Below are 27,615 nucleotides of genomic sequence, written 5' to 3'. Positions count from 1 at the left end.
CAAACGAGCAAACGAAGCCGCTAGAAACAGCGAAGTTCCGGAGCAGTGCCAGCAGCGCGGCAGCGCCACGTACACTGGGGGATGGCTGTCTCCGAATTGCGGGACTCGCGCGGCACGGAACTACAGTCGCTGCAGTCACTACAGTAGCGAAACCACGCGGAACTGTGTCGACGTTTTTGACGTTATGGAAAACGCAGGAACTGCGTCCAAGACAGGCAGGATTTGCTGCCGGCTGCCTGGGTGCCTTCTGTGCTGAGTTCGGTTCTGTTTTTCGATGCCGAGTGCAACCGGCGTTCAACGTGGTTCTGTGTTTGTGCGTGTCAGTAACGTAGCTGCAACATCGTGATGGCAGTGTTGTGGAATGTGAACAGAAGACTGGAATTATCGCCGATGTGACCGTGTGTTCGCGTATCAGTGGTGTAACAAGATAAGATCGTACACTGTTGGGCATTGATGCCACTGGTCGGGCCGTGATCGGAGGGAACGGGGCGTCGCAGGTTGACATTCCGCTTTACATTAAAAAGTTTAATACCACTTGAGGGATTACGTGCAATCGATCGACGTGCGGATAGTTATGTTGGAACGCTGGTCTGAACAGTAGAAGCTCCTATCGTACAGTGGCCAATGTGACTGTCGGAATTGTCTCGTCCCCGAGAGCGATTGTGCTATGGGGCAAGGACTGAACATTACGAAATCGTGACGGAAAGTACGTATATTTACAGTATGGAATTTCGGCATTAAAAAATAGTAGGTAAAACCGAAAAAAAAGCTACCCTTTATTTTGCTGTTTCAATATACTACGGTTCCTGGAGAAACTGCCCTCCAAGTGGCGCACTGGGATGAGCGCTAGAAGTTTTCGGGCTCGCCACGGCGTAGCTCCGTACACTTAACACCTGCCGCAAGTCGCGGCTTTGAGTGCATTCAAGTTGATCAAAAAGAGATTTCTCAGCCCTTGAAGCATCACTTCCAGCTGAGTGAATATTCGCTCTACAGAGATTAATTCAAGACGGCAATAGAGTTATCCGAAATGCACAGCGCCATCTACTAGCTGCGAGAAACACTAGGTTGGCCATCTTGTCTAGGTCGATAAACAGCGAAACAGCTGCCGAACACGTTCCTCCTTACTCGAATATTCCGTCGGCTCGGTTTTCTTCCGGCTAGATGCCTTTACATTGCTGTGTCCCGCACTGCAAGCAACGCGGAGGCACCGACAGCGATGGCAGCAACGTATGTCAGAAACGTTCAGTGTGTAAGTGATGTTTGAGTGATCAGAAGGACGAGATAAAGACAGGAGTGATCTTTTCCTTCGAAGAGTGACCAGAAGCGGGTGCAATCTACCGCTAATACCATCTAAACTCGGGGTCAGCCTGCTTATACATCATTCAGATTTCAATGCGAGTTACCCTGCCATTTGTGCTTCGTATGCTTCACAACAACCAGTTCGAGGACGTGCTTGGGACGCGGCACACGAAGCACGGATAGGCGTCATGGTGACCCGCGTTTGGACAGTGCCTGGAGACTGTTTTTTGAATGTTGTGCAAGCAGTCTGGGCAAGAACACAGGCGTTTTCAGTGTGCAGGAGTTGTGTAGCGCGGGGACGGCAACTTTGTAAACCTTAACGCCAGTTTGTTTACTTTCGTCTCTACCGCGACGTATTCGCGAGGAGTGCGTTTACTTGCGACAAATTTGTGACTGGTGTTAGCAACAGGGTTGTGTTGCCTCCTCCACGATTGACGTGGTTATCTGTTAGCTGAACTCAATAGTATTGAACGTGCAAATAAAAAAGATGTGGGTATACACTTCCTTGGCTGCATTCTCCGCAGAGCGGCATATTTGCCTGATGACCCGTTAGGAGTATACAGTCTAAGCTCGTTATAACAGACCTTGATTTTGATCAAGATTTAGGTCTGTTGTAAAAGGAGTATGTTGTATGCAAATATGAAGTTTACTCAATGGTATGTAAAGGAAAACCAACTGAACTTCACAAATCGGTATGTTATATCCAAATGTCTGTTGTAACCACGTCTGTTCTAATGAGCTCAGACTTAGTATTACCAATGTAGTGATGCAGTGACTCGTGCATAGTTTAGGGAGGATCATATCCGTACTCCACTTTCAACTGGAATAGTCGGCGAGAGTAACAGGCGAGTACATGTGCGAATGCTGCGTGTATGTGAATACTGCGAACCAGTCTTATGTTTTTACTTCATTGTGCAACAACTATCAGTGTTTAGAATAGGTATGCACCAGAGCCCTGTATATGTTGTGCTCCCCGTTGTTATGCTAGCAAGTCATTTTGGCATACAAATTGTTGATAATGTACTGACTTTTCTTATATCTTCTGTAGGTTTCATGGTTTCCCGAGGCACGAAGAAGTGTACAGGAAGTGGATTATTGCAAGCAGGAGAGATGAAGGGGTTAATTTTCGCGTGACAGAGTACACTAAAGTTTGTTCACGCCATTTCAAGGAAAGTGATTTCATCCCTGGAGTAGCGAGCGGCAAAAAACTTCTCCGAGACGCAGCAGTGCCATCAGTGTTTTCCTTCTGCAAGCAGTGCAAAGTTCGCAAGCCACCGAAGCAGCGTGCACTGCCACTGCTTAGGAGAACTGCCAAACCACCCGATCAAGTGCTACCAACACAAGAACCAACTGACAATGATGACGGCGTTGCAAACCAGGATGCAGGTACTTCTAGTAGCATTCCCATGGAAGCGACTGAAAGTTCACTGGAACCGACTGGCCGGAACTCCTCATGCGCAGTATTGGAATGTCTTGCAACTTTAGTCAAGGAGCAGGAGAAGGAAATCTCGAATCTTCGCTACGAGTGCAGTTCTCTTAGAGAACAGCTCGATTCGGCAAAGGCCACAGTTTGCAAACTCCAAGCCGAAAAAGAGTCTCTGGCATCTCGGCTTGCCGAAGAAAAAGGAAGGACGTCTGCGTTTGCCATCGAACGTTTCAAGGACTCCGACGAAGACATCATGTTCTACTGTGGGTTGCCAGGATATGAACATTTCGTGGCCTTGCTTCGTTTCCTAGACCCAGGAGACAATGGGTGCAATGTCTTGCGTGCCGAGAGCGACGGTGCGACCCAATCTGGCAGGGGTCGTAAAAGAAAACTAAGCTCCGAGAATGAGCTATTTTTGGTTCTAGTGCGGCTGCGCCTTGGGTTGTTTGAGGCCGACTTAGCTGACAGGTTCTGCGTTGCACAGTCAACTGTTTCAAGAATATGCACTTCATGGATAAATCTTATGTACCTTAAGTTATCCACCCTGGCTCTGTGGGCTCCCAGAGAAGTAATCGATGCAACTATGCCACCTGAGTTCGCTCAGAAATATGCGTCGACAAGAGTGATCTTGGACGCCACCGAGATAAAGTGTGAAGTGCCGTCTTCTCTTTCACTTCAGTCAAGCACATATTCACCATACAAGTCATCAAACATGTTCAAAGGTCTTATTGAGGAATCGCCTAATGGGCTTGTAACCTTTGTTACGGAGCTCTTCACGGGATCTATCTCGGACAGGGAGTGTTCGGTGAGAAGTGGATTCCTTGAGTTGGACTTCGAGCAGACTGATTCTGTGATGGCTGACAAAGGGTTTCGTATTGAGGACTTGTTGCAAAACAAGGGCATTAAGCTACACCTGCCCCCATTTCTGAGAAGCAGCACATTTTCAAAAGACGAAGTGCAAGAAACAAAAGAAATCGCTTCGCTCAGGATACACGTCGAACGCAGGATACAAAGAATCAAAGGATATCACATTTTTGATCGGCCAGTCCCCCTCACTTTGGCACCGGTAGTCAATCAGATTTGGACTGTAACAGCTATCCTGACAAATTTTCAATCGCCTCTAATTCAACACTAAGACAGTATTTATGTTTTGCATGAGCATTCATGCAATAGCACCATAAAGACAATGTAGTACATTATTTGGGCCATCGGGCCATGGCAAGCCACCTACTAACCTTTAATCACTCAAATTATTAGCGCAAGATCAACACCCTTATTAACGCGTTATCTCAGGCTATGGACGCTACTGTCTGCCAGCAAAATATATGGGCTAGATCACCACTTCATGCTCCGTTAAGTTTTTTTTTTTTTACTCGTGAAGCAACACCTGGCCAGCGTTTGTGTTCTTTAATCTTTTTTATAGTTCCTTTGAATTCTGATTTTGCATTTGTAAAGTTGAATGATTACAACTACTCTTTCACCGTAAGAATCATAACGAAAAGAGACTCTTTTCATAGTGCTACCAGTTTTACCTTCATTTTGCTTGTAAGATCAGTATAGATTGCTTCAGACATCTGCATATGGTTGCGCTCATCCCCACTGCACCCACTTGAGACAACACGAGCTACCATTGTAAGGGGATTATAGCCATATCTCGAACGGATGGCTGTATTTTTGAAAAACAAAGAAGCACGATAGAGCGACATTTGTGACATAGTCATGGGTCTCGTTGGATTCGTTCCTTTTTCCAACAATACGGCCATCCATTCCAAAATATTGCTGTGCAAATAATGTTAGGGGGTTTGTAGCATGCAACCTATCGCTCCTGCCTTCTTTTGTGGAATCCGAATTTCGGCTCAGCATCCCTTTAAATGCCGAAAGCACTTCATTTCCACAACCAGATCCGGTAACTCCTACTCTGCACAAGAACCATGCACAAAACTTTTTTTCCTTAAGGGGACAACATGTAGGGCCACCATATTTTAAGCAGCAACATTGCATTTATTATTTTACATTGCCGTCTGCTTGTTTTAAATCTTGTACAACTTGTACGCCCAGCAGTTTCATTAAAACTGCTTGAATAAGGAAACTAAACTCACTGTACCCTATATTTGTACATTTGAAAAAGTAAAAACAATAATTTAAAGGAAACATACTTCCCTCTCTACATGGCATCTTCATGACTTAATGCAGAAGTATTCGTATGGAAGTAGTACAAAAAAACAAAGGTAGCTAAGTAAGACCCTGAAATAGTGCAGAAAATCAAGATGAGAGCGACCCAGCAAACTCCTTGCGACGTCGAAAATGATTGCTAAAGTTTGAGATAGTTCACTGCCCGGTTGGAAAAATAATTGCTAAAATTTGAGACAATTCTTTGCCCTGTCTAAAATACCGTAATTGCTAAAGTTTGAGATAGTTCACGTGCAGGGTCACCTCAACTTTCATCTTTTGCACACTGGAGGACTATCATTGCACACTGGAGGACTAGCAAGTACCTCTCCTGACAAGGTACGGCAACATATACCTGAAATAAAATGAATCCCGATTTGACTTCACACGAAGCCACTCTTCTTTGTCGAACCAAATGCGTTCTATGGGGATCCAATTTTCAGAGCGCACAACGAAGTCCGCCCACTGGCACTCAGTAAGAGCCATTTGCCCTAGCACCTGTGCATAGTACGGGTGGTCTCTGCTGAGAGATGGCTCTTCATTTTCATTGAAGGTTAAGTAGAAGTCGTGTGACTTAACAAAGTCTGGCTCGCTGTCCCTTAGGGAGTACGGGCATTTCACTTCCAGTACCCCATACGTCAACTCTTCCGGGTCATACACAAGCCTGTCAGGGCTGGCACCAAGCAAGGGGCAGCTGGGATTCACAACCAGTCCACCGTGCTGGAGTGAAACATTGTGTCCCCAGCTTTTCATGACACTGCCGTAGCGGTCGCAAGCAGCATCCTCGTTGTTTCGTTCATACTGCACTGCACGAACACGAGACAAGTCTTTTGGCTCGATCAGGTTTTCCAGCCCTTTCTGCGTCCACTCGTCTCTCGCATCCACCTGTCCGAAGCGTGATGCAGTGAGCCGGTTTGAGCGGGCTTCCTGCCAGCACGTGCTTCTTGCTTGCTGCCTTGAGTTCAACTCCAGCTCCCTGGCCTCCTCTGGGGTCACCTGGACTCCCTGCAAGGAACAAAAAAGAACAACAAACATTTTGAGGAGCATGTTCTCTGCCTGTTGCGTGGTGGGGTGGTGTTCGCCACAAAACACCACCACCAGAAATGTGTGACATGGATTTCCACTGCCACTCAAATTTAGTGCGCAATGTAATTGCCGCTCTAGATGACAAATGGCTGCTGTATTGTATAAGAGGCAGAATAACAGAAGGGTTAAGAGGGGGCACCACATTTCCTTGCCAAGATTGGTGTTTCTTCCTTTCCACTCTCCTCTCTACTAATGTGGAGAGAGGGAAAAAGACTTCTGCTATTCTTAGCCAGAAACAGACTGCAATGACGAGCACTTCCACCACACACCATATTTCCCGGCTTCATCAGAAGGATCAAGTTTCTTTCGAGGAGATTTTGGTCAATGTTTAACAAAGTCAAGGCCAACAGGCAGACATAAGAGCAGATGCCGGGTGGGAGATGGCAAAGGTAGTCCCGACAGGCAGAAAGCGAAAGAGCATGAATGAAAAGGAAAGAGATTAGACGCAAGGTGAGAGAGTGCTCGGTTTGACACGACGCACTGCATTTGTTCAGCTGCTTGTCAGCTTCAGTTGTTTTCGGTACAATGCCCTTTGACCACAGTGACCTTGCAAGTGATATCTCTTGTCAGTTTTCCGAGTCTATTTAAGATCTACCTGCAATTTTGGCTCGCCCGGACGACCCATGTCAGTCTTCAAAGCTAAGCAGGAGCACTGACAGAAGAAGAAAGCTGAAACTGAAAGGGAGTGTCAGCAATAGCTCCTGCAAGTGTTGTTCTTGTTTTTAATGTCGTTCATTATGCCATGCTGTTCTATTTATTGCAAAGCAAGCCTATACAGCCACATAGATGTTACAGCTTTTCATATAGTGACACTCATTGAACATTGAAGGCTGCATTGTCACAAAGCTACCCGTAATGAACTGTTAAAAGAATACTTTAGTTAGTGTGGCTGAAGATTGAAAGTAATAATGGAACAATGGTTTGTTTGAGCAACACTTACCGCCAATATACTCCACTCATCTGGACTGAATGCGTCGGAGAAGGTATGTTGTGAAGTGCCGTCAAAGAGAAACGCCCCTGGAACTGGGCCGAGAGTGCCGCTTCCCCTCGATAGACTGGACGAGACCCATGTCTTGAAGCCCGCCGGCAGCTTGGCTTGTTGGTAGGATAGTGGAGAACCAGCAGCAGCACGACCAAGCTTAGTCTCAGCGAAAGTTTCCGTGGCAGCTCGGAGGACGGCAGCAAAGTGGTGACGAAATTAATCCCTGGAGAAGGGGAACAAGAGGGACAAAGGACAAACACAAATCTCCAAACACAGCTAGGTTACTGGTGCGCGACCGAAAAAATCCGCCTGGTCCGGGTATCGAACCCGGGACCTCTCCATTACAGGTGGAGCGCTCTACCAATTGAGCTAACCAGGGGTTAGACATCAGTAGAGCAAACGGGTTTTATCAGCCACCACCAGTCTAACACCAACAAGGGTGAAGCTTGCAATTTAAGGTTATGATTTCGTCATACTTGTCCAGCTCGTTTGCACCGTCGCATTGAATTGCATTTAAAGCAAAGTGGTGGTTTCCAAGGCTGTCAAGACTTGCGCCCAGCTCGTGAAACGACTTGAGCTGCTGCTGGTCCTGCATGGTGCTTCTTGGCGCGTGCGTCGAAGAGCCGAAGCGGCACTGGGACAGGCACACCACCTTCACGAGGGCTCCTCCAGTCAACGTCTTGAACACTCTCAGGACGTATGCCTTCTCGTCGGGGGCGCCTCCACTGCTGGGGGAGCTCTGTGCACGACAGCTCAGGGGGTGCCTCTCTGAAGCCCTTCTTCTTCAATAAAACTATCAGATGTAGGGTGGCAAGGATGTGGCTACATGCGCCGCTTGTCCCAGCAGGGCACGCACAGGATGCACCAGTGATTGCGCCACTGGCAAGCTCAAATGCCACAAGTAATTTGTACGGGAGGCCAGTCTTCTTTTGACTCCGATAACAAGTGGCGCGTGCGTACACAATGCCAAGACTAAAAAGAAAAGAAAAAAATTGCAGACTGCACAGTACAGATTTAGCACTTCAATAATCAATGAACTCCTTAGACATGTCATAATGGTAAAAAAAATGCTATGTGAGCAAATGCTACTATTTCATGCTAAGGGAAAGTCGTCGTCAGTGCCGGCGCAGCTGCGAGCGCGAGTCTTAAAAGCGACTTCCTTGCGCCAGTCCATATGCACACAACGCATGCTGTAGAGCAACGCTCTGGGGTCCATTAATTTGCTCACTCTGAAGAACATTTGCTAAAATAGGGTATAAAGTGACACGTACAAAACTTGAATGTATAAAACAGAGAGGACGAGGACGGGAACAGGACATCTTTCATTTAGCAACAACATAGAATGGCACAACGATAAAACCGCCCCCCAAGGGTCTCAACGTTCTCAAAGAGGGAAAGGAAATACTAGTTATAAAGGAAAGGGAATACACTAAAAGAAAAGTTTGAAAAGCGCATCAGTAATCTAGTTATTTTCGATTACTTAGAATTAACCTTGGTCATTGTCAGTGATAATGCGGAATTATTCTTGTTTGCAGTTCAAAAAGGGAATTGTACTATAAATATAAAAGTTTAAAAAGCTGTAGCGTCACGACGAGGTGTCAATATTCTAGTCATCTCTGGTGTTAAGAATTCGACCTCTGTCTTTGTCAATGATAATGAAGGTGCAGAAATGTTGTTGTTAACAGTCCCCATGGCAAATGACTCGATGATTTCTCTCCCAAATCTGTTATTGTGCCCGCCCAGTATATTAGTATTAGAAAAATGAGGTGTACAGTCATCGCATGTGCGGCTGTGAACGACAATGGGGTGATACGACTCAGTTGAAGCCTTTGATGCTTCCAAGTTATGTTCTCTGAGTCGGTGGTTGACGCATCTCCCAGTCTGTCCAATGTACTGACTGCCACAGCTTAGTGGAATTGAATAAACCTTCTTTTCTTCGCATTGTACGAACTTTTTTGCATGTTTTACATTGCACCCTCGGGGACTGTCGCTCCCATTAACCTTTTTGCACATCTGTTTGAGGCGCATACGACAAGAAAAAACCACCCTCGTGTCAAACTTGGACGCGATAGACCTTAAACGGTGCGCGGAATTGTGCATGTAGGGAATCACAGCGAAACGACCTTTCTTTTTTGAAACAACTGGCGGAAGTTGTGGTTTGATAATGAACCTCTCAAGGGTGGAGCGAAGTAGGTCAGCAGGAAAGCCTGCTTTTTCAGAGAACATATCTTGGAAGCATCAAAGGCTTCAACTGAGTCGTATCACCCCATTGTCGTTCACAGCCGCACATGCGATGACTGTACACCTCATTTTTCTAATACTAATATACTGGGCGGGCACAATAACAGATTTGGGAGAGAAATCATCGAGTCATTTGCCAAGGGGGACTGTTAACAACAACATTTCTGCACCTTCATTATCATTGACAAAGACAGAGGTCGAATTCTTAACACCAGAGATGACTAGAATATTGACACCTCGTCGTGACGCTACAGCTTTTTAAACTTTTATATTTATAGTACAATTCCCTTTTTGGACTGCAAACAAGAATAATTCCGCATTATCACTGACAATGACCAAGGTTAATTCTAAGTAATCGAAAATAACTAGATTACTGATGCGCTTTTCAAACTTTTCTTTTAGTGTATTCCCTTTCCTTTATAACTAGTATTTCCTTTCCCTCTTTGAGAACGTTGAGACCCTTGGGGGGCGGTTTTATCGTTGTGCCATTCTATGTTGTTGCTAAATGAAAGATGTCCTGTTCCCGTCCTCGTCCTCTCTGTTTTATACTTTCAAGTTTTGTATCTATTAACCAACACGCTCGTTTTCAACTGAAAAGTGACACGGTGACGCCGTCGCTACAACATTGAAAACGTGCCTTTAAATTATGTGGATGTGTCGGCACAATCTAAAAGCAGGCTGTAGATGTTTCAAATGAGCATGTACAAAAGTGATATTCCTAGCATGGGCTAACCGCAGAGGCTCCGCTAGCGCGAGACGGCAGCCTTGACTGCTTTGACTGGCTCTATATCGCTGCACGCGGGCTCATGCAGCCGCCGAGCGGTCATCGAAAGCAAATAGCTCGCGCTTTTAGAACCTGCGGCGAACGACAGTACATGCTAAAACACCGTTGTTAGTAAGCGGAGTCTGTTTGCACAATTCAGCAGAACGAACTCCGATATTTATTGGTTTTGTCAAATAGGTGTATGCAAGGCAAAACTACTTATTTGGCTGCCAGTCGGATTATTACTCGTTCAAGCCAGCAACTGATATCAACCTGCTGAAGACCCGTAATATTATGAGAGGAAAAGCTGATGAGTATTTGAGATTAGTTTTTCTAACCATTGGTTTACGTGACAGTAGAAAATTGTGAAACTCCTCATCAGGGAACGTGGGCGGACTCGATCGATGTGACCAGTTGGCCGCATGACGAGTCATCCTGTGACGAATGTTCCTATGTGACGAATCGTCCTGTGACCAATCGTCCTGTGACGAGTGCGCATGTGACGAATCGTCCTCATCCCGTTTTCAATTACATTCACAGTTTATTTCCGACGAAGGCCTCAATCGGGGGGGAAACCGGTGAAGCAGAAACATGCCACAGCCTCAATGCTGCTGACGTAAAGCATGGGCTGAGAATACTTGCCGCACACGCTTTCTGTTTTATTTATTTTTTTTTATTTTAACAACTAACGACAACACTATCCCGTCCAATTATTTCGTTTCTTTTTTTTTTTTGTTTTTTATTTGTAGACGCCATTGCCAGCAAATTTGCGCGTCGAAATTAGCAGAACTGCTCGAGAAATAGCCAGAATACGCACAAGCAAGGGCTTCGGTACTGCCCAGGGAGCCTTCATGTGCCCATCGAGTATACTCCCCACTACAAACTTGCTCCAAAGAAAACGGATTTGACAAGTTGGCCCTCGACGAGTTGGCTTTTAACGAATTGGCCTAGGCCCTCTATTCCTTTGCAGTGCCTACTTTGAGGCATACATTTTTTTTAACTAGATACGCTATATTTAGGGTTGAGCGTTTTCGGCTTAAACCGAATAAAACCGGTAAAAGTACCCCAAAATATTTTTTTCTTTAAATTCTGTTTTAACTGAAAAGGGTCAGTATTTTCGAGGGAGTTCGGAAAGGCAGGCGGTGGGGGGGGGGGGGGGGGGGGGGGGGGGGAGGTGTAACTCATTACTGACCGTATGCCACTTCCTTTCGCAGTTTTCAGCTTGTCTCCCAAAATCGGTTCAACGTTCAACTAAAGCTCCGAGGGCCCAGGGGTCTTCAGGACGAAATCTGGGTTTTTCACCTGGTATGAATTTGTGTGCCGAATTTTTTGTTCAAAGAAGAGAGCTTAATCGTGAACTGAACAATGAAAATCAAGGACGTCCGTAAATGCCGCACATTTTTAACAACCCTAGCTTCCGTCTACTAGAGGAGGGCATACATACGATTGCTTTTATTGTGATGCAATTAAATGCAAAGGTGCAAGCGAGCTGGACAAGAATGACGAAAGGACCACCGGACCAGGCGGATTTTTTCGGTCGCTCACCAGTCACCTAGCTGGGTTTGGAGATTTATGTTTGTCCTTTGTCCCTCTTGCTCCCCTTCTCCAGGGATTACTTTCGTCACGATTGCTTTATTGTCGTTTCTGTGGTCGGCGCGAATTTAACAACCCTCGCAGTCGTGAAAATGGGGAAAAAACCCACTAAGTACAATGCTTGCAAATTTCTGGATTTTGATATCTTCCTCTCCGACCGAAGTGGTAGTGAAACTCATGTTCGTCCAGTGTACGTACAAATACGAGCACAGGACGATAATGTCAGATCACGATAGGGTCCCAGTGCGCCTTGCAGAACAGGTCACGTCGGCTGACACCGACAGCAACAAACAAGAAAATCAATACCTGGTTTACTCACTATAGAGGCTTTGCAGAATGTCGGGCAACAGTGTACTCCCCATGGTGGCAAGACTGGGCACATCCCCACGTGTACGCCATTAGAAAGGAAGCTCTCGTCTGCTTTGCGAGCTGCTCATGCAGTTTCGACGCTGAATCAATATGCCTACCCACTGCTGCGTTCCGCTCTGTAATCGGTACGGATACACGAACAAGTCCGGACGAAAGGTACGTACGCGTCACGTTGTTCGCGTCTTTAGTCGTGCGATTTATTTGGACAATCTTTTAAGCTGCGTCGCTCGGTCACTTTCTTGGTACTTCAATTTCTTTCCTTCTTGTACTCTAAAGAACGTACTTGTAGCGAAACTCAAAGCCAGCCTACGCCATGAACGACGACGACGAGGTTCAGCTGCCTCTGCAGGGCGAGCAATTAAAGCAGTCCGAATCCAAACGCTGTCCGAGCTGGTTCGTTTTGTCCCAGCTCCTAACATACTCTTGTGTGTAGCTACAAAAGAGGCCCGTTCAGCTGGCCGATCACGCAGCCAGTGCTTTTGCTGGAGTTTGTCGATGTGAACAGAAATTTCCGTGTGTCGCTGTGCTGCATTTGTTGCGATCAAAATTTAACGCGTTGTCACGATACGTTTGTGTCGGGCACCGCACGCAGAGCGTGATGACCTGACAGTTTCAATGCGTTTGGTTTGTCTTTCTGCGACTTTTGTCGAGTTAGCGCGTCATCCTGTTTTCCAGCGATGTCAACATTGCACCGCTATGCGAACTACGTCAGGTTCGTCACGAAGGGCGTAAACTGCATTAGAAGCCTTCATTTCATGTGAAAAGCAACAGATGCACATGCTCACTTTGATATTTCATTTGCAGGTTTCCTATCACAAGTTCCCGACCGATGTGGCGATGAAAAAGAGATGGATTGCAGCGATCAAGAGAGATGAAGGACCATTTTTTATTGTATCCAAAGCAACAAAAGTGTGCTCCGAGCATTTTGTGACAGCTGACTTCTGGAATGGTGTAGCAAGTGGCCGGCAGCTTCTGCGGGACACGGCTGCGCCATCAGTCTTAGCCTTTCGGAAGGTGACGCCTTCAAGAAAGGCACCCTTGCAGCGGTCAGCGTGCACACACTCTAGCATCAAACGGCGGCAGAGTGGGAGGAGCAGGAATCAAGAGCACTGCATGCAAGCAGAAAAGGAGGAATCAGCCCCCACCGTGGAATGGTTTCCTCGAACAGCGGTCTGCACCTTCAGAAACACATCACGAGAGCGAGGTCCCACTGCAGGAGCAAGCCGACAGAGAGAATCAGCCCCAACCGCAGGCTGTTTTCCCCAAACAGCGATCTGCACCTTCGGAAACAAGTCACGAGAGCCAGGCCCCACCGCAGGAGCAAGCCCCAAAACTGTGCAAATGCAGCGACACCATTGTAGCTCTGCAAGCCGAGCTAGCCACAATCAAGGTGGACGAGTCAAGGCTCTAAAATGAGCTGCACACTCAGCTAGCCAAGAGCCATAATGAGTTAAGGCTGCAATCTGAATTGGAGGCCGAACTTGCCAGAGGCAGGCAGCTGAGAGCGGAACTGGAAGTTCAGCTTAACACAAGCAAGCTCCCTGAAGTCGAGCTGCAAGCAGAAGTGAGTCGGTTTGTGCAGGAAGTGAGCGCACAATGCAAAGAACTGGACCTGCTACGCAATAACTTTATCCTTGCCCAACGCAAAGCTCAAGGAAGAATCGGCCCCATTTGGAATTGAGGAAATCCGGGAATGCGACACTGACATACTGTTCTACACGGGACTGCCAAGTTACAATTCGTTCGTTTTCCTTCTGGAGTTCTTGGACCCGGGAGAGAATGGAAAAAAAAACATAAAAAGGCACCAGAAAGCCAGCAGCGGTGGCCAACCTAACCATGAAACTAGTGGCCGAAGACAGAAAGTCAGTGTGGAAAACCAACTCTTCCTCGTCCTGGTTAAGCTGCACTTGGGACTGTTTCATCAGCATCTTGGCCACCTATTTACAGTGTCGACAAGCACGGTATCAAGAATTTTTGCATCATGGGTCGACTTCATGTACTTGCAGCTGTCAGAAGTACCGCTGTGGCTGCCAGGGCATGCAAGTGATGCATCTATGCCCGAAGCGTTTCTTGGGAAGTACCCAAAGACTCGTGTGCTGCTTGACGCTACTGAAGTTCGTTGTGAGGTCCCAACTTCATTTGTAACGCAGTCGGAGTTGTACTCCCACTACAAATCGACCCACACGTTTAAGGGACTCGTTGGTGTTTTTCCATGTGGACTGCTCACATTTGTATCGGAACTGTTCACCGGCTGCACATCTGGCAGAGTGCGTAATAAGGAGTGGTTTTCTTGAACTACAGTTCGACCATGGCGACTCAGTTATGGCGGACAAAGGTTTTCGTATTGAGGACCTCATTGAAGAGAAGGGCGTGACGCTGAACATCCCTCCTTTCCTGAAAAATGGCGAACTCACTGTAAAAGAAGTCCAAAAGACACAGGAAATTGCGGCACTTCGCATTCATGTTGAAAGGAAGATTCAACGCATCAAAAGCTTTCAGATATTTGACCGTGCAATCCCCATTTCCTTGGCTCCCCTCGCAAACCAGATGTGGGCCATTTGTGCTATGCTGACCAACCTCCAAGCACCACTGTTGAGAGAAGCCAATGACTGACAATGAAACGGAGTGTGAACATTGAGATGTTTTATTTCGAGAAATCATGAGATTTCTGTTTAATGACATTTAAAGGGCAACCCGAAAAGAAAAAAAATATTTATTTTTAAAGTGTTTGGTTGGGACACAGGTGTCAAAAAATTAATTTTATGCGAAAAAAAAAATTTTTCCTTGGCACTTTGGGCGCATAGAGGAGAGGTGGATTGGCTTTGCCTTCACGTTGAATGACCCCATGATGTCATGGATTTTGCACGCAGAATTTCAAATAACTCTCTCTGCGTCAATATTGCTCTAAAAATAATGTTTTCGCATAAAATTTATTTGACACGCGTGTCCCAACCAGATTGTTTAAAAGTTTTTTTTTTTTTTTTCAGGGGCCCTTTAACCCTAGGTTTGACGTAAACAGCGGCTTACTGGGATGCTGGGCCACTGAGCCAGTGGATTATGCAAAATGCTTTTTCTCCTGTATAAACTACTTTGCCGCTCTCGGTAGTACACATGTCATTGCATCTTTCACTGACTGCCACCTAGGTACGGGAGCAAGGTGGTAAAGTAAAACTCCTCAAGCTTGATTTTCAGGGCATCCCATTCTGCTTGAACCAATCTAATCCTCTCAATGTGTATAAACTTTCCGCTGTAAATGACAAAGTCAGTCCAACCGAGCCCAGACACACCCATCTGGCCTATCACCTGGGAATAGTAATGATTGTCACAGTCCAGCCTTGGGCCACTGTCGGAGAGCTTCGAATAAAAGGAGAGCCCAGCAAGCTCGGCTCCCTTCGTCTCGCAAAGCGAGTAGGGGCACTTGATTTCCACAACGCCATATGACGACTCTTCCGGGTCGTAGACAATTCTAAACATAGAAATAAAACAGCGCAAACAAACACAAGGACAAGTAGAAGGAGGAACACAGACACAGCGCTGACTCACGACTTACTTTCTTTCTCATCTTTTTAAAACATTTCAACATAAGAAAACAAGAAATGAAAAATAAAAGAAGAAGAATCCAGCATGTAGGATATCCTCTCTGTCATATGCCATCTGAGAAATTTTTTACACAAACTAAACATTATATACCATTACAACAACAAAAAAAAAAAATTAAAAAAAGCCATAAAACCACAGCGCGAGCCCTAATGCTCTGTGCGTACCTGTCTTGCACGCGGACTCTTGGTATGTCGGAACCCTTTCCTGGCTGCATGTAGGCACGCGCCTGTGGTTATAGGATCACTCCCATGGAAGCAGAAAGAAAGTGTTAAAGAGACGTGCCTAAACTCCGAAGAAACTCGAACTCTTCACTGTATAACGTCACTGACTCTGAACTGACGCATAGATCGGGACCGTGTTGTCGAATGTAAAACGCTTCATGAATTTCCCTTGCCATTTTTTGTGAATGTTTAGCCAAAATTTCAATGTCGCTTAACCGAGGGGAACAACCACACCTATCACAATGATAGGTGTGATTCTTCTTTTATTTTTCATTTCTTGTTTTCTTATGTTGAAATGTTTTAAAAAGATGAGAAAGAAAGTAAGTCGTGAGTCAGCGCTGTGTCTGTGTTCCTCCTTCTACTTGTCCTTGTGTTTGTTTGCGCTGTTTTATTTCTATGTTTACAATGCATCACCGACTAGCCCACCTCCAAACATTACTGCGTAGACAATTCTGTCGGGTGACGCCCCGAGCCAAGGAAATGACGGGTTGACTAGCAGGCCACAACTCGTAATGGTGACGTCGTGTCCCATGCTGCGCAAGACCTCCTCGTAGCGCTTGGCAGCCAGCGGCTCGTTCGTGATGCCATACCTGTATCAAAAAATGCAGGCGGGGGTTCCATTAAACCAGCTTATGTATGCTCCATGCCAGTTTTCAATCACAATTTACTCCAGGTCAGCATGATGCATTTCCGGAAATGCATGCAAGCAATCCTGTACTGCTTGTAGAGCTGGTGTCGTAAACGTATTGCATCTACACCAGATGGGGCTCTCATACGAAAGAGAGAAAAGTGCAACCAGTGTGCTTTGTCTGTTAGCAAACTTGGGCATGACGCAAGCCTACAATGAGATGTCTTAAAGTCGGTGGCAAAGTATTTCTTGTGGGAGCCAACAGCGCATGGGCCCAGAAAGCTGTACACGTGGTAACACCATCTACATGAGAAAGCTGTAGTGCTGAATTTTGAATGTCGCCTAATAAGGGCCACTGAGGGGTGCAGTCGGGACGTGAGATCTGCGTCAGCATTTGGCGGCGACTCCCGCTCGATCAGTAAAAATGTGAGTCCCGTGCGAATGCTGACGTAGCCCTCATGTCTAATATGTGCCCTGCAGCAGCCCACATTAAGTGACATTGAAAATTCAGTATTACAGTTTTCTTGCCTAGGCGGTGTTGCATGAGGTCACATTCATATCATCGCATATCAACCAGTGCAGAATTCGAGAGAATATGTTTATTATGTTGAAACATCAATGTAATGTACAGCTGCAGCAGAAAAAGATTAGCACAAGTGACCGATGACCAGAGCGGCCAAATCGTGACACGCTGCACCATTGTTCCCGAACGAGCCGATAGCAAGAGTGCCCCCCCCCCCCCCTTCCCCCCAATCACGTTCCATATCTTAACACGGGTGTGGCCGGCAGAAAATTGAGGGACAAGATATATGTTGCGAAATGTGGGCTTTACAATGGGCTGGTTTCTGCCGGCCACCCCCGCGTTGAGACGTGTAACGTGACTGGCACTCTTGCTATCGGCGAGCTTGGGAAAAATAGCTCCGCGGGTTGCGATTTTGGTGCTCTGGTCGTTGGTCACTTGTGCTAATCTTTTTCTGTTGCAGCTGTATTATTGCAATCAATGTGAGTGTGAACAGCCTTCCACACTTTGTTGAGGTGCCTACACATTTTCGGTACAAGTTTTGGTCCAAAGCAAAGTTAAGATCCCGACGTAGATACAGTTTTACAAGTTGAGGGTCAGTGAAGTTTGTTGGAGCCGCAAAACTAGAAAGAATTGAAGTATTAACAATCACAACGGTTGCGATAGTACTACCAAACACAAGTTAACAGGATGCACGACCGAAGATTGAGATGCACTGCTGAGGAGCAGTCTGCCGGCGTTTTGCTGGTTCTAAGATCCGCACCTGGCAGGCACGTAGCCAGGATTTTGGTTCGGGGGGGGGGCTGCCCATGACAAATTGCTGTATGAGAGGGAGGTGGGAGACGAGGTCCCGGCAAAATCAAAGATTTCGGGGGGGGGGGGGGCCCATACAAAAATGGTCTATGGTTGTCTATGGAATATTATATGGCTGGCTATCACCCCCTATGGCCCTCTATGGTCGGCCATAGAAATCCATAAAGACAGCTACAGCAAGCTATTGAAAAATCTATGGCCCTGTGCCTAAAGACTGGGAACCAATACATTTTCTTTAGCCGCTTATAGATAATTCTACGGCCACAAGTCTAAAGACTGAGAACCAATCAATTTTCTTTAACCGCCTATAGAAAATTTTATGGCCCAGAGTCTAAAGACTGGGACCAATAAAATTGCTTTAGACGCCTATAGAAAACCATATGGCCCCATTTCTAAAGACAGCGAACCAAGAAATGTTTTTTACCCGCCTATAAAAAATTCTTTGGCCCCGAGTTTAAATACTGGAAACCAATTATTTGTCTTTACTCGTCTATAGAAAAATTTATGGCTCCGAGTCTAAAGGCCAAGAACCAATAAATTTTCTTCCACGCCTATAGAAAATCACTACCGGCGCTTACTTTTAGTAAAAACACTCCACGTTATAAAATTAAATCAATACTAAATTTTTGTAATTCAGGTGGCAAACCATGACCCAAGATATATTCTCTGCTGTTGCAACGAGTCGTGAAAACCAGTAATACTGTTTTTTTGAAAAATCCATTAAAATATTTGTGCCACAATTAAAATTAATTATTACCCCCCAAAAGTGAAAATAAATTACAATGGCGCCGAACACTGCAACCAAGCAATAGCTTGATTGCAATCTTCAGCACCAGTGTACTGCATGTCATCACTGCATTGTCAACTTGATTCATCAAACTTATTAAAAAGATAATCAATAAATTTTAGTTAATTAGCCTAATGATCTACATTTGCTTTTTTCATGGTGTTGAACTAAGAGATGGGGGCTATTCCAAGAGACAATTCAAATAGTGTATTAAGTACGAGTAATATTTGCTCCGCCTCTCCGCATTTTTGAGACAAATAATGGGTCACCGGGAAAGTCGGATTCAAAAATTAGACTGCCATATATACAGCTAGCGCGAACATAGCATACGTTCGCACTAAATGTATAAATGGCAGTCCGGTGTTGCTGCGTTGTTGTTGTTGTGTGGGGTAGTATTCTGCTTGTGTTGTGTGTATTCTGTGTGTTCAGAGATGTATGTATATCTACCATGTAGCGTTCACAAGTTTGGGGAACTTGAAGTAAACTTTTTTAGAGTTTGCTGGCTAAAGAGAGCCATAGGATAAGCCATAGAGGAGTGTTTAGCCAACCATTAGACAAGCTAAAGAGCGCTATGGCTGGACAGCGATAGGGCCGTAGACAAAGCTAAAGAGCCCCATAAAGGCGACCATAAAAAATGCTAAAGACAGCCATAGAAAATTCTTTAGCTAATTGGGCCAAATAGCTAAAGCCGACCATACAAAGAATTTTCTATAGCCGACCATAGGACATTTTTGTGTGGGGGGGGCGGCCCGGGCCCCATGGGCCTCCCCCCTGGCTACGTGCCTGGCACGTGGTGCACACAACTTTCCATGTTTAGAGGTATGCGCCCTCACTGGTATCCACGCTAGATTCTCCTTATCTTTTATATCGCCAAAAACTGTTCCTCTGTCAGCAAAAATGTTACTCTGCCTGCAAGCTTTCCACAGACTGTCATTCAGCTTGTACAGGAGAGAGGAAGAAATTTTATGCGAACAGCAGCCTGCACTTTTGGGTATGTTACAAAGCAAGCAACTCGTCTCGCCCCTCGCATCTGTGAGCACCTCCCCTTGAAGCGGGGTAAGAATTGTTGGGAACCGGTCTTACGGGTTCCTGCTTGACCGGCAAGTGATACCGCTTGCCAGTCGAGAAGGTCAGGCTCGCCCTTGAGCATCGAACAATGCATATGGGGCCGGGACAGATCTCGAAACCAGAAGCACCAATAGGTAGTGTAGCGATATGTGTCAACAGCCACCTCTAATCGCTCTGTAGACTCTAGTCCCCAATAGTACCGACTAGCGGTGCATAAATTCTGTGCCGAAGGATGTTTTGCAGGGTACCTGAAGTAGTTTGCGTACTTAATAGCAGGAACCCGTGAGATGTCCCCGGTGCTTGTCATAGCTTGCAGGCCCTTCAATGTCCACTCCTTCCTGATTGCAGCTGTCCCAAAGTTTGATGACGTCAATCTGAGGCAGCGTTCCTCCTTCCACGTTGCGCTACGGGACTGCTGCTGTGTGTTCTGTTCAATTCGAGCAGATGACTGCGGTGTTGTGCGCAGCTTCTGCAATTACAGAAAGAAGCATAAGGTATATCTACAGTGAGTGCATTATAAGCCACAAGCGGTTGCAAATTTCTCCTCCCTAGTCTTTGCAAGAGCCAACCAAGATGAGGAATGGTCTCCAATATTATGCTACACAACATAGCATTCCATGTAATGTAGGTGTGCTTGAGCCATTGGCACACAAACACATACTTTTTAAAACTAAAGCTATCAATGCCTGTACAAAAAGTTCGCTTCACATTTCTGGCACATCAAAAGTTGTTAGAGATTGGCATGCACACAAGGTTTGGCTTTGCTGCATATAAAGTCTATACTGAAGATTAATTGGTATCAAAATTTTTAAAACTATATTGGTAACAGAAATATGTGCAAGTGTACCTCCAAAATTTCGTTGTCCTTTAGGCGATCCGGCGGAAGCCCGGGCTGGGAATTCAGGAAGAGGTTCGGTGCCTGCAGAGCTTGTGGATACGAAGAGGATACAGGCAATATCCCTGACAAGCGCACAAAAAAGTCGTGAGGCAAGAGTGACTGTTGGTACGCCAAAGGGGAGGCAGCGGGAGCCGGTCCATATATTGTCTTCTTATATGGTCGTCCTGTGCTCAACAACAAGGCTTTGGCAAACCCACACCTTGCATCGACTGAGAGCAATTTCGTTGCTAGTGCAGATGTGGCTGCTTCTTGCTGCAGTTCATTCCGAGGGCACAGCCTGCGGTCATTTGGCCTTGCCAGTTTAGGGACACTGGGGCCACCCTCCCCCACACTCCTCCAATCTATCGATTGAATGGAACTCCCCTTCGTGGAATTGGGCCGTGGCACCCTCTACTGTTGAGGTACGTCCGTACACGACAGCTGTTCAGGCGCTTCCAAAAACCCTTTTTTTCTGTAGGAGCAAAACTGTGCGCAGCATTCCCATAAGATGATTGCACGCAAGCTTCACAGCTGCACAATCGCAGTTGCCGTCGATGATTGCAGCTTGCTGGTTGACTGCAGCAATGACCGACCCTGTATGGTTTTTCGTTTTTCTTTTTGGTGCGGTAGCATTCCGCCTTCAGGAAGATGAGTCCATCACTGAAAAAAAGCATTCAATACATTTACTATTGCTAGTGGTGCAGTACAGCATAGTTGAAATTACTTTTAGCTACGACCCTGCATTTTAACTACTAAGACCCTGCACTTTAACTACTCGGCGTAAACTTTTTTGGAACCGTTTTTCGTAAACAAAGTTTTAACTTCACGTCTCTATAACCTCACCGGGTTCCCGTGACATCTTGCCTACTCCTAGAGTTCCCCCAAGAAATAAACGTTGATACTGCTGCTTGAAAGATGGCCACAGTTGCGAAGGTGACTCAAGCGTCAAACTTTACCGCTTCTCTTCGGTTGGCTATGCAGAAAGCAAACGCGACGTGACAATAGCCGGGCAACCGCAAATGTGCATACAACATGTATGTAGAAACGCAATGTCTAGCGTTACGTCCGACGGTACCTGAAGTAAAAATTAAAGTTACGTCCGACGTAACTTTACATCAAGGATTCGAGTAATGTCCGACGTCACCCAATATGAAAATTAAAGTTACCGTCCGACTGGACTCCAAATAAAAATTAAGTTACGTCCCACGTAACTTTACCCTAAGGTTTTGAGTTACGTCTGACGGAACACAATGTGAAAATTAAAGTTACGTGCGACGAAACGTGAAATAAAAAATAAGGTTACCCCCACCCGCTGCCCGTTTCGACCTGGATGAGTTTCGTACCGGTGTAGGCCCTGGTACCGGCAGGCGTTTGTGCATTTACTACTGCGTAGTGCATGTGTTAGCGGTTGTACTGCACTGGCCAACTTTCTCATCTACAGCTAAAAGAGAAGTCACCGGTGGAGGCATACTAGCATTAAAACTGTCTAAACATACGAGCAAAACTATTTTTCTAGATCACAGCACATACAGGGGCTTCAGACGAGACGATGGGCCCTCAATGTGTCCTACGAACAAACATCCCGACACTGAAATTTCGTGGTCTCAGGCTTGTAGCATGCATGCTGCGGTTTTCATTTGGTTAATGTTTTTCTTTTATTTTGCGTGTCGCATGTAGGAAGAAGTGGTTTCATATCGACAAACAAATTCAAAAGAAATCCGCGGAGAAAAAAATCGCTGAAAGGAAAGAAAAAAACAAGAAAGAAAAAAAGAATATGTGTGGGGTATCGAACCCGCCCGACATACGCAGCCTCTACATACGAGGAACACACTCCAACCCCCTCAATCAACCTGGAGGTACAGATACAGCCGCGATTTTAACCAATTTACGAATGCTGCATTGGACGTAATGTAAATGTAATTTATAATCATCCCATGTTTACCTCGTGTTTCGGCCACAAAGCGCAACATTCAATAAGGTTTCGTAGGTTACACAGGCCGTCACTTATTTCCGTCGCACGTAACTCGAAACCTTTGGGTATAGTTACGTCGGACGTATCTTTAATTTTTATTTCGGGTTCCGTCGGACGTAACGCTAGACACTGCGATCTACAAAACACGGTGGCGACCTGTGGCGATGATAGCCGGGTTAAGGCTATCACAAGCAGTAAAGTGAATCGTTCTAGAATTCGATAAAGTGATGATCAACTATTGGTCTGCTCATAAGTTAATAAGAATTTAAAATCGTACCTTCGCTTGCAGCTGTTTGTCCTCACCTACGACGGTATCAGGTAGGACTCGACGCTCAAATTGTAGCCTCGATCGTAGCTCCTTTCTGTGGATGATCTTCCCGAATAAAAATCGAGAATGCGCTGCTCACTGAGTAACGGCACAACGGCAAGGTTATTCTTCTAACCAAATATAGGAAAGACGACCTGGAGCGAAGCGCAGACCATGTCGAGCGCGCAAGCTTCTTCCTCTAAGCCTTCCTTTCTCATGGCGGCTAGGGAGCGGCTGCACAGCGTTGCCAGACTGCCACACGGCTCTTCGGCTACACCCGTAGTATTTTGCAAAGCCTCTATACATTTTAAACAAACGCTTTTATATACTGCATTTTTGTCAGTATATCGGTTTTCATCAATAAACCGAAAAGAAACGAGAAGTTTATAAGTCTGCAAATATTCACTGCAATAAACTGATAATTTATGTTTGGAATAAAAACCGAAAAGGTACGCCGAATTTAGAAATAATAAAAACCGAAAGTGTCGAACCCTAGCTATATTGTCAATGTCCTGTTTTGACACAGTGCTCTTTTGTCGCGGTGCTGTTTTGACGCCGTTCTCTTCTGTCGCTGTGCCCCTTTGACGTTGTGCTGTTTTGTAGCTGTGCTGTTTTGACGCTCTGTTGTTTTGACGCCGTGCTGTTTTGGCACGTGCTCGTCTGTCGCTGTGCCGTTTAGACGCGTGCTGATTTGAACGTGCTGTTTTGTCGCGTGCTGTTTTGTCGTGTGCTGTTCTGTCATGGTGCCTTATGAAGCAGGTATTTAGTAACTTAACAAACCTAACTAACTAACTAGTAACTTAACTCCAACTCTAACTCACTTTTCGGTGTTTTATACTTAAATGCGCGCAGTTTAATACCAAAGCGTGACGAATTGTGTTCTCATATTTCAACCTGTGATGCTAAGATAGTACTGATCACTGAGACCTGGCTTCATCCTGATATAAACGACAATAAAATACTGCCAAATCATTTAAACCTTACGTTTTATCGACGCGATCGGAAGGATCGTCGTGGTGGAGGTGTGTTAATATGCATTGATAAAAGTATCATAAGCACACTTCTTTTCGTTTCCATGTCAACTGAGGCCATCTGGGTCTCAGTGAAATGTGGTTTTAAGTCAATCCTGGTTGGCGTGTGGTATCGACCACAGATGCGTCACCTAGTTTTGTAACTGCTTCACATGATGAGTTGTCAATTTTGTTCACACAATATACTGGTCATTCTGTTTTCTTAGTAGGCGATTTTAACTTCCGTGAGATAAGTTGGAATTTATCAGATCTTGTTTATAGTGGAAGTTCTGGTGAGTGTCGCGATTTTATCAGTCTCTGCCTGGATTTTAACCTTTCCCAGGTGATTCCTTTCCCTACCCTTGTGACCACCACATGTTCAAATATATTAGACTTGCCTTTGACTAACCATCCGAAATCTGTTACCTCTCTTACCGCTTTTGAAGGCATCAGTGACCACAAAGCAGTGTTCTATAACCGAGGATTTCAAGCACCAGAACCAGTCAGGTTGACCAAGCAAATAAGGATATATACTAAGGGGAACTATGAGCAGCTTAACCAGGACCTCTCGAGCTACCTCTCAGTCTTCCTGGAGGGTTTTGATGATAGAAATATAAATGAAAATTGGTGCCTTTTTAAAAACAAATTACTGCAACTCATTGAAGCTCATGTTCCAACTATGAACATCAGTTCCCGGTCTTCTAATCCTTGGTATTCGCGCTCACTGAAAACCCTTAACAATAAGGAAAACCGACGTTTTCGAGTAGCCAAAAAACAAGACACTGCTTTAACCTGGTCTAAATATCATGAATGCGAAACTGAATATAAAATTATGTTAGAGCAGCAGAAGCGTATATTCTACCGGTAGACCCTTCCATCTATGCTACTAAACAACCCGCGCCAATTTTGGAATGTTGTAAATCATGCGCCTTACTCCCCACTAGCGCTTATTGATGGCATCTGAGAACATTATCGATATTAATCAGTGTGCCACAGTTCTTAATCATATATTTTCTTCCCATTTCACCGCCCACTGTCTCTTAACACTGTCCTTACCTATTACTAGCAATGTTTTACCTATGAATCCAATTTGTATTGATTACGAAGGTATTGTTAGTATTATTAAGTCACTGAAAATGTCCTCTTCATGTGGTGTCGACGCATAAATTCTAAGGTCTCACGAAGCACTAAATATTCCTTAAGCCTATTTCTAACAAAAATTCTTTAACAATCATTAGATACGGCGGCGGTTCCTGAGGATTGGAGAATCGGCAAGGTCATCCCGGTCCACAAAAGCGGTGATAAATCTTCTCCTTTAAACTATAGGCCAATATCTCTAACTTCTGTATCTTCTAATATACTAGAGCACGTAATCCACAAGCAGCTATCTATTCACCTTGATTCTATCTCCTTTCTTGAGCAAAGCGCAGCACGGCTTCCGTCGAAACTACTCCTGCGAAACCCAACTTCTCTGCTTAGCAAACGACCTGTTCGCAAATCTTGTTTCTGGCTACCCCACTGACGCTGTATTTCTCGACTTCGCTAAAGCTTTTGAGAAAGCTCCGCATAACAGACTGCTTCTAAAACTATCGTCATTAAACCTTAATAATAATGTTATCTCCTGGATTGAATATTTTCTCTCTCAGCGTCATCAGTTTGTTCATGTTAATAATTGTTCTTCTACTTTAGCCCCTGTAACATCTGGCGCACCTCAGGGAACGGTGCTTGGTCCGTTACTTTTCCTCATCTACATCAACGATCTTCCTCTTCAGGTATCTTCACCCATGTGCCTCTTTGCCGACGACTGTGTCTATTACCGAAAAATAACATCCCCTCATGACTCTTTAACCCGACAAAATGACCTCGACCTAGTTCAGAGCAGGTGTACTAACTGGCAGATACGCTTAACGTCAGCAAATGTAAATGCATGCGCTTCACTCGTTCCTCTTTTCAAACCTCTCCTGTTCACTTTCTCAATGGCATCCCTCTTCAACCCACGGATATGTATAAATACCTCGGCGTTCCTTCTTACTTCAAACCTCTCCTGGGAAAACCATATTAATTCAGTTGTGAGTTCCGCTAACAAAAGCTTGGGTTTCCTTCGTCGCAATTTCAGATCCGCCCCTTCTCAACTAAAACGGCACCTCTATCTTGCCCTAGTCCGGTCTAAATTAGAATACGCATCTTTAATCTGGCACCCTCATCAAGCTACATTAACAGACTACATTAAATCTGTTCAAAACCGTGCTGCGCGTTTTATTCCGTCTGATTACTCCAGTTTTTCTAGCGTTGCCCTCATTAAATCAAATCTCTCTCTCCCATTGCTTTTCACCCGTCGAAAAATATCCCGTCTCTACCTTCTGCATAAAGTTTTTTATTCACCACCTTTAAATCAGTCTCTTCTTTCCCCACCTGCTTATCTTTCCTCCAGACTCGATCATTACAATAAAATAGCCCGGCCAAAGTGTTTTCCCACAGCACATCAGCACGCCCCTCTTCCTCATGCAATTGTGGACTGGAATGACTTTCCCGAAGACATCGTCACCATTCAGGATCCCATCAGATTCCGAGAAGCAGTATTAACCATTGTACTTAACACCCACTCCCCTCCCTAACGCCTTATGGCCCTGAGGCTATTGTAAATAAATAAATAAATAATTTTATCTACTATTTTGTCCAACACTGGCTCAAAGCCATCTATGATAGGGCTTTGAGTACGCTGTCCCGCTGTAAGGGGGTACAAGGCCGAGAAACGTACTCGGTTGCAACCAATCGCAAACGTGTGAACTATCATAAGCGTCAACAGAAAGGAACACAAAGGGAACGCGACCGAGCGCTACTAGATATGAACCATTTGGACCACTAGACTCTTTAAGGCACGCAGTAACATCTCAGCAAGGGTGGCGTCCCTATTGAAAATCGCTCTGATGGGACTTCAGGATTTTTTTAAAGGGTGTAAAGGGGACTTCAGGAATTTCTGAGATGTTTGACGGGGGCACCGATATTTCCTGGTGGGTTCACTGGCCCCGTCAGAGGCTCTCCTGAAATGTCTAAAGTCCCCTTTACGATGCCTTGAAATGTCTGAAAGCCTGTCAAGAACTTTTCTAATGGGGTCGGGAAAACCTTCAGGGCTCTTGATATGTCTGTGTGGGCAACGGCCCAGGTGGAAAAAACACATTTCGCAGAATTAATGAACATAGCTGCTTATTGTACGCTACGGGGGAAAAAGTAAGATTTGGAGAATGCCGATCGTGTGTGAGTACGGTCAGATCTTTATTACTGCTCTTCTATCAAATACGAGTGGGCTCCTGGACCCGTCTGTCACTGCCCGGGTGTTCGGTCGCGAAAGAGGCTACTGAGGGCGACCGCCCATATGGAGAATTGACGAGCCGCGGGCCGAGTGGTGTTGGCCGAGCTGCGTTTTGAGGCGAACGCAATCCTGTCCGCTCGAAGCGAAATACGTGCAACCATGTATAAAAAAAAAAAAAAAAAAAAAACAAGGAAAAAAGAAAAGAAAAAAAAAAGAACAAGCCGAGAGCAGTGCGCGCTTTCCAGGAACAGGGACGCACGCGGGAGCGACTCGTTCCGGGAACCGGTCCCCCCACGGGGGACTGTCCCCAAAAAGCAATCGCCTCTCTCCGCCCGGCGATGGGGAGAGGGTGCAGGGCTGCCAGGCCAGAGGCAGTGTTGCCAGATTGGGCTATATATAGCCAAATTGGGCTACATTTTTTTCTAGTTGGCGTCAAAATTTCGTGGTTGGCTATGTGGCTATTTTTGGGCTATTCCTAAGGGTGCGGCGAACTCTTGTCGAACCTCAGGTTCGACGTTGAACTTTGAGGTTCGACTAGGTAATTTTCGAACTTCTAATCAGTTTCGAAAAAAAT

General features: G+C 45.5%; 1 protein-coding gene and 3 pseudogenes across 1 annotated transcript; 2 read left to right on the top strand and 2 right to left on the bottom strand.

Annotated features, from left to right (window-relative positions):
* The first annotated feature begins 2,705 nt into the window (after window positions 1-2,705).
* On the top strand, window positions 2,706-3,860 carry LOC115314312. The gene has a single exon (XM_040217628.1). It carries the CDS (start codon window positions 2,706-2,708, stop codon window positions 3,858-3,860), a length of 1,155 nt encoding a protein of 384 aa, XP_040073562.1.
* Window positions 3,861-5,209: 1,349 nt separating this feature from the next.
* Window positions 5,210-8,059, bottom strand: LOC115314311 (annotated as a pseudogene).
* Window positions 8,060-12,241: 4,182 nt separating this feature from the next.
* On the top strand, window positions 12,242-14,541 carry LOC115314309 (annotated as a pseudogene).
* A 513-nt stretch (window positions 14,542-15,054) lies between these two features.
* On the bottom strand, window positions 15,055-21,154 carry LOC115314308 (annotated as a pseudogene).
* Window positions 21,155-27,615: the final 6,461 nt, after the last annotated feature.

This window comes from Ixodes scapularis, unplaced genomic scaffold (genome assembly GCF_016920785.2).
Source record: "Ixodes scapularis isolate PalLabHiFi unplaced genomic scaffold, ASM1692078v2 PGA_scaffold2__306_contigs__length_199485367, whole genome shotgun sequence".
NCBI classification, from domain to species: Eukaryota; Metazoa; Arthropoda; class Arachnida; order Ixodida; family Ixodidae; genus Ixodes; species Ixodes scapularis.
This window is presented reverse-complemented; position numbering and strand designations above follow the sequence as displayed.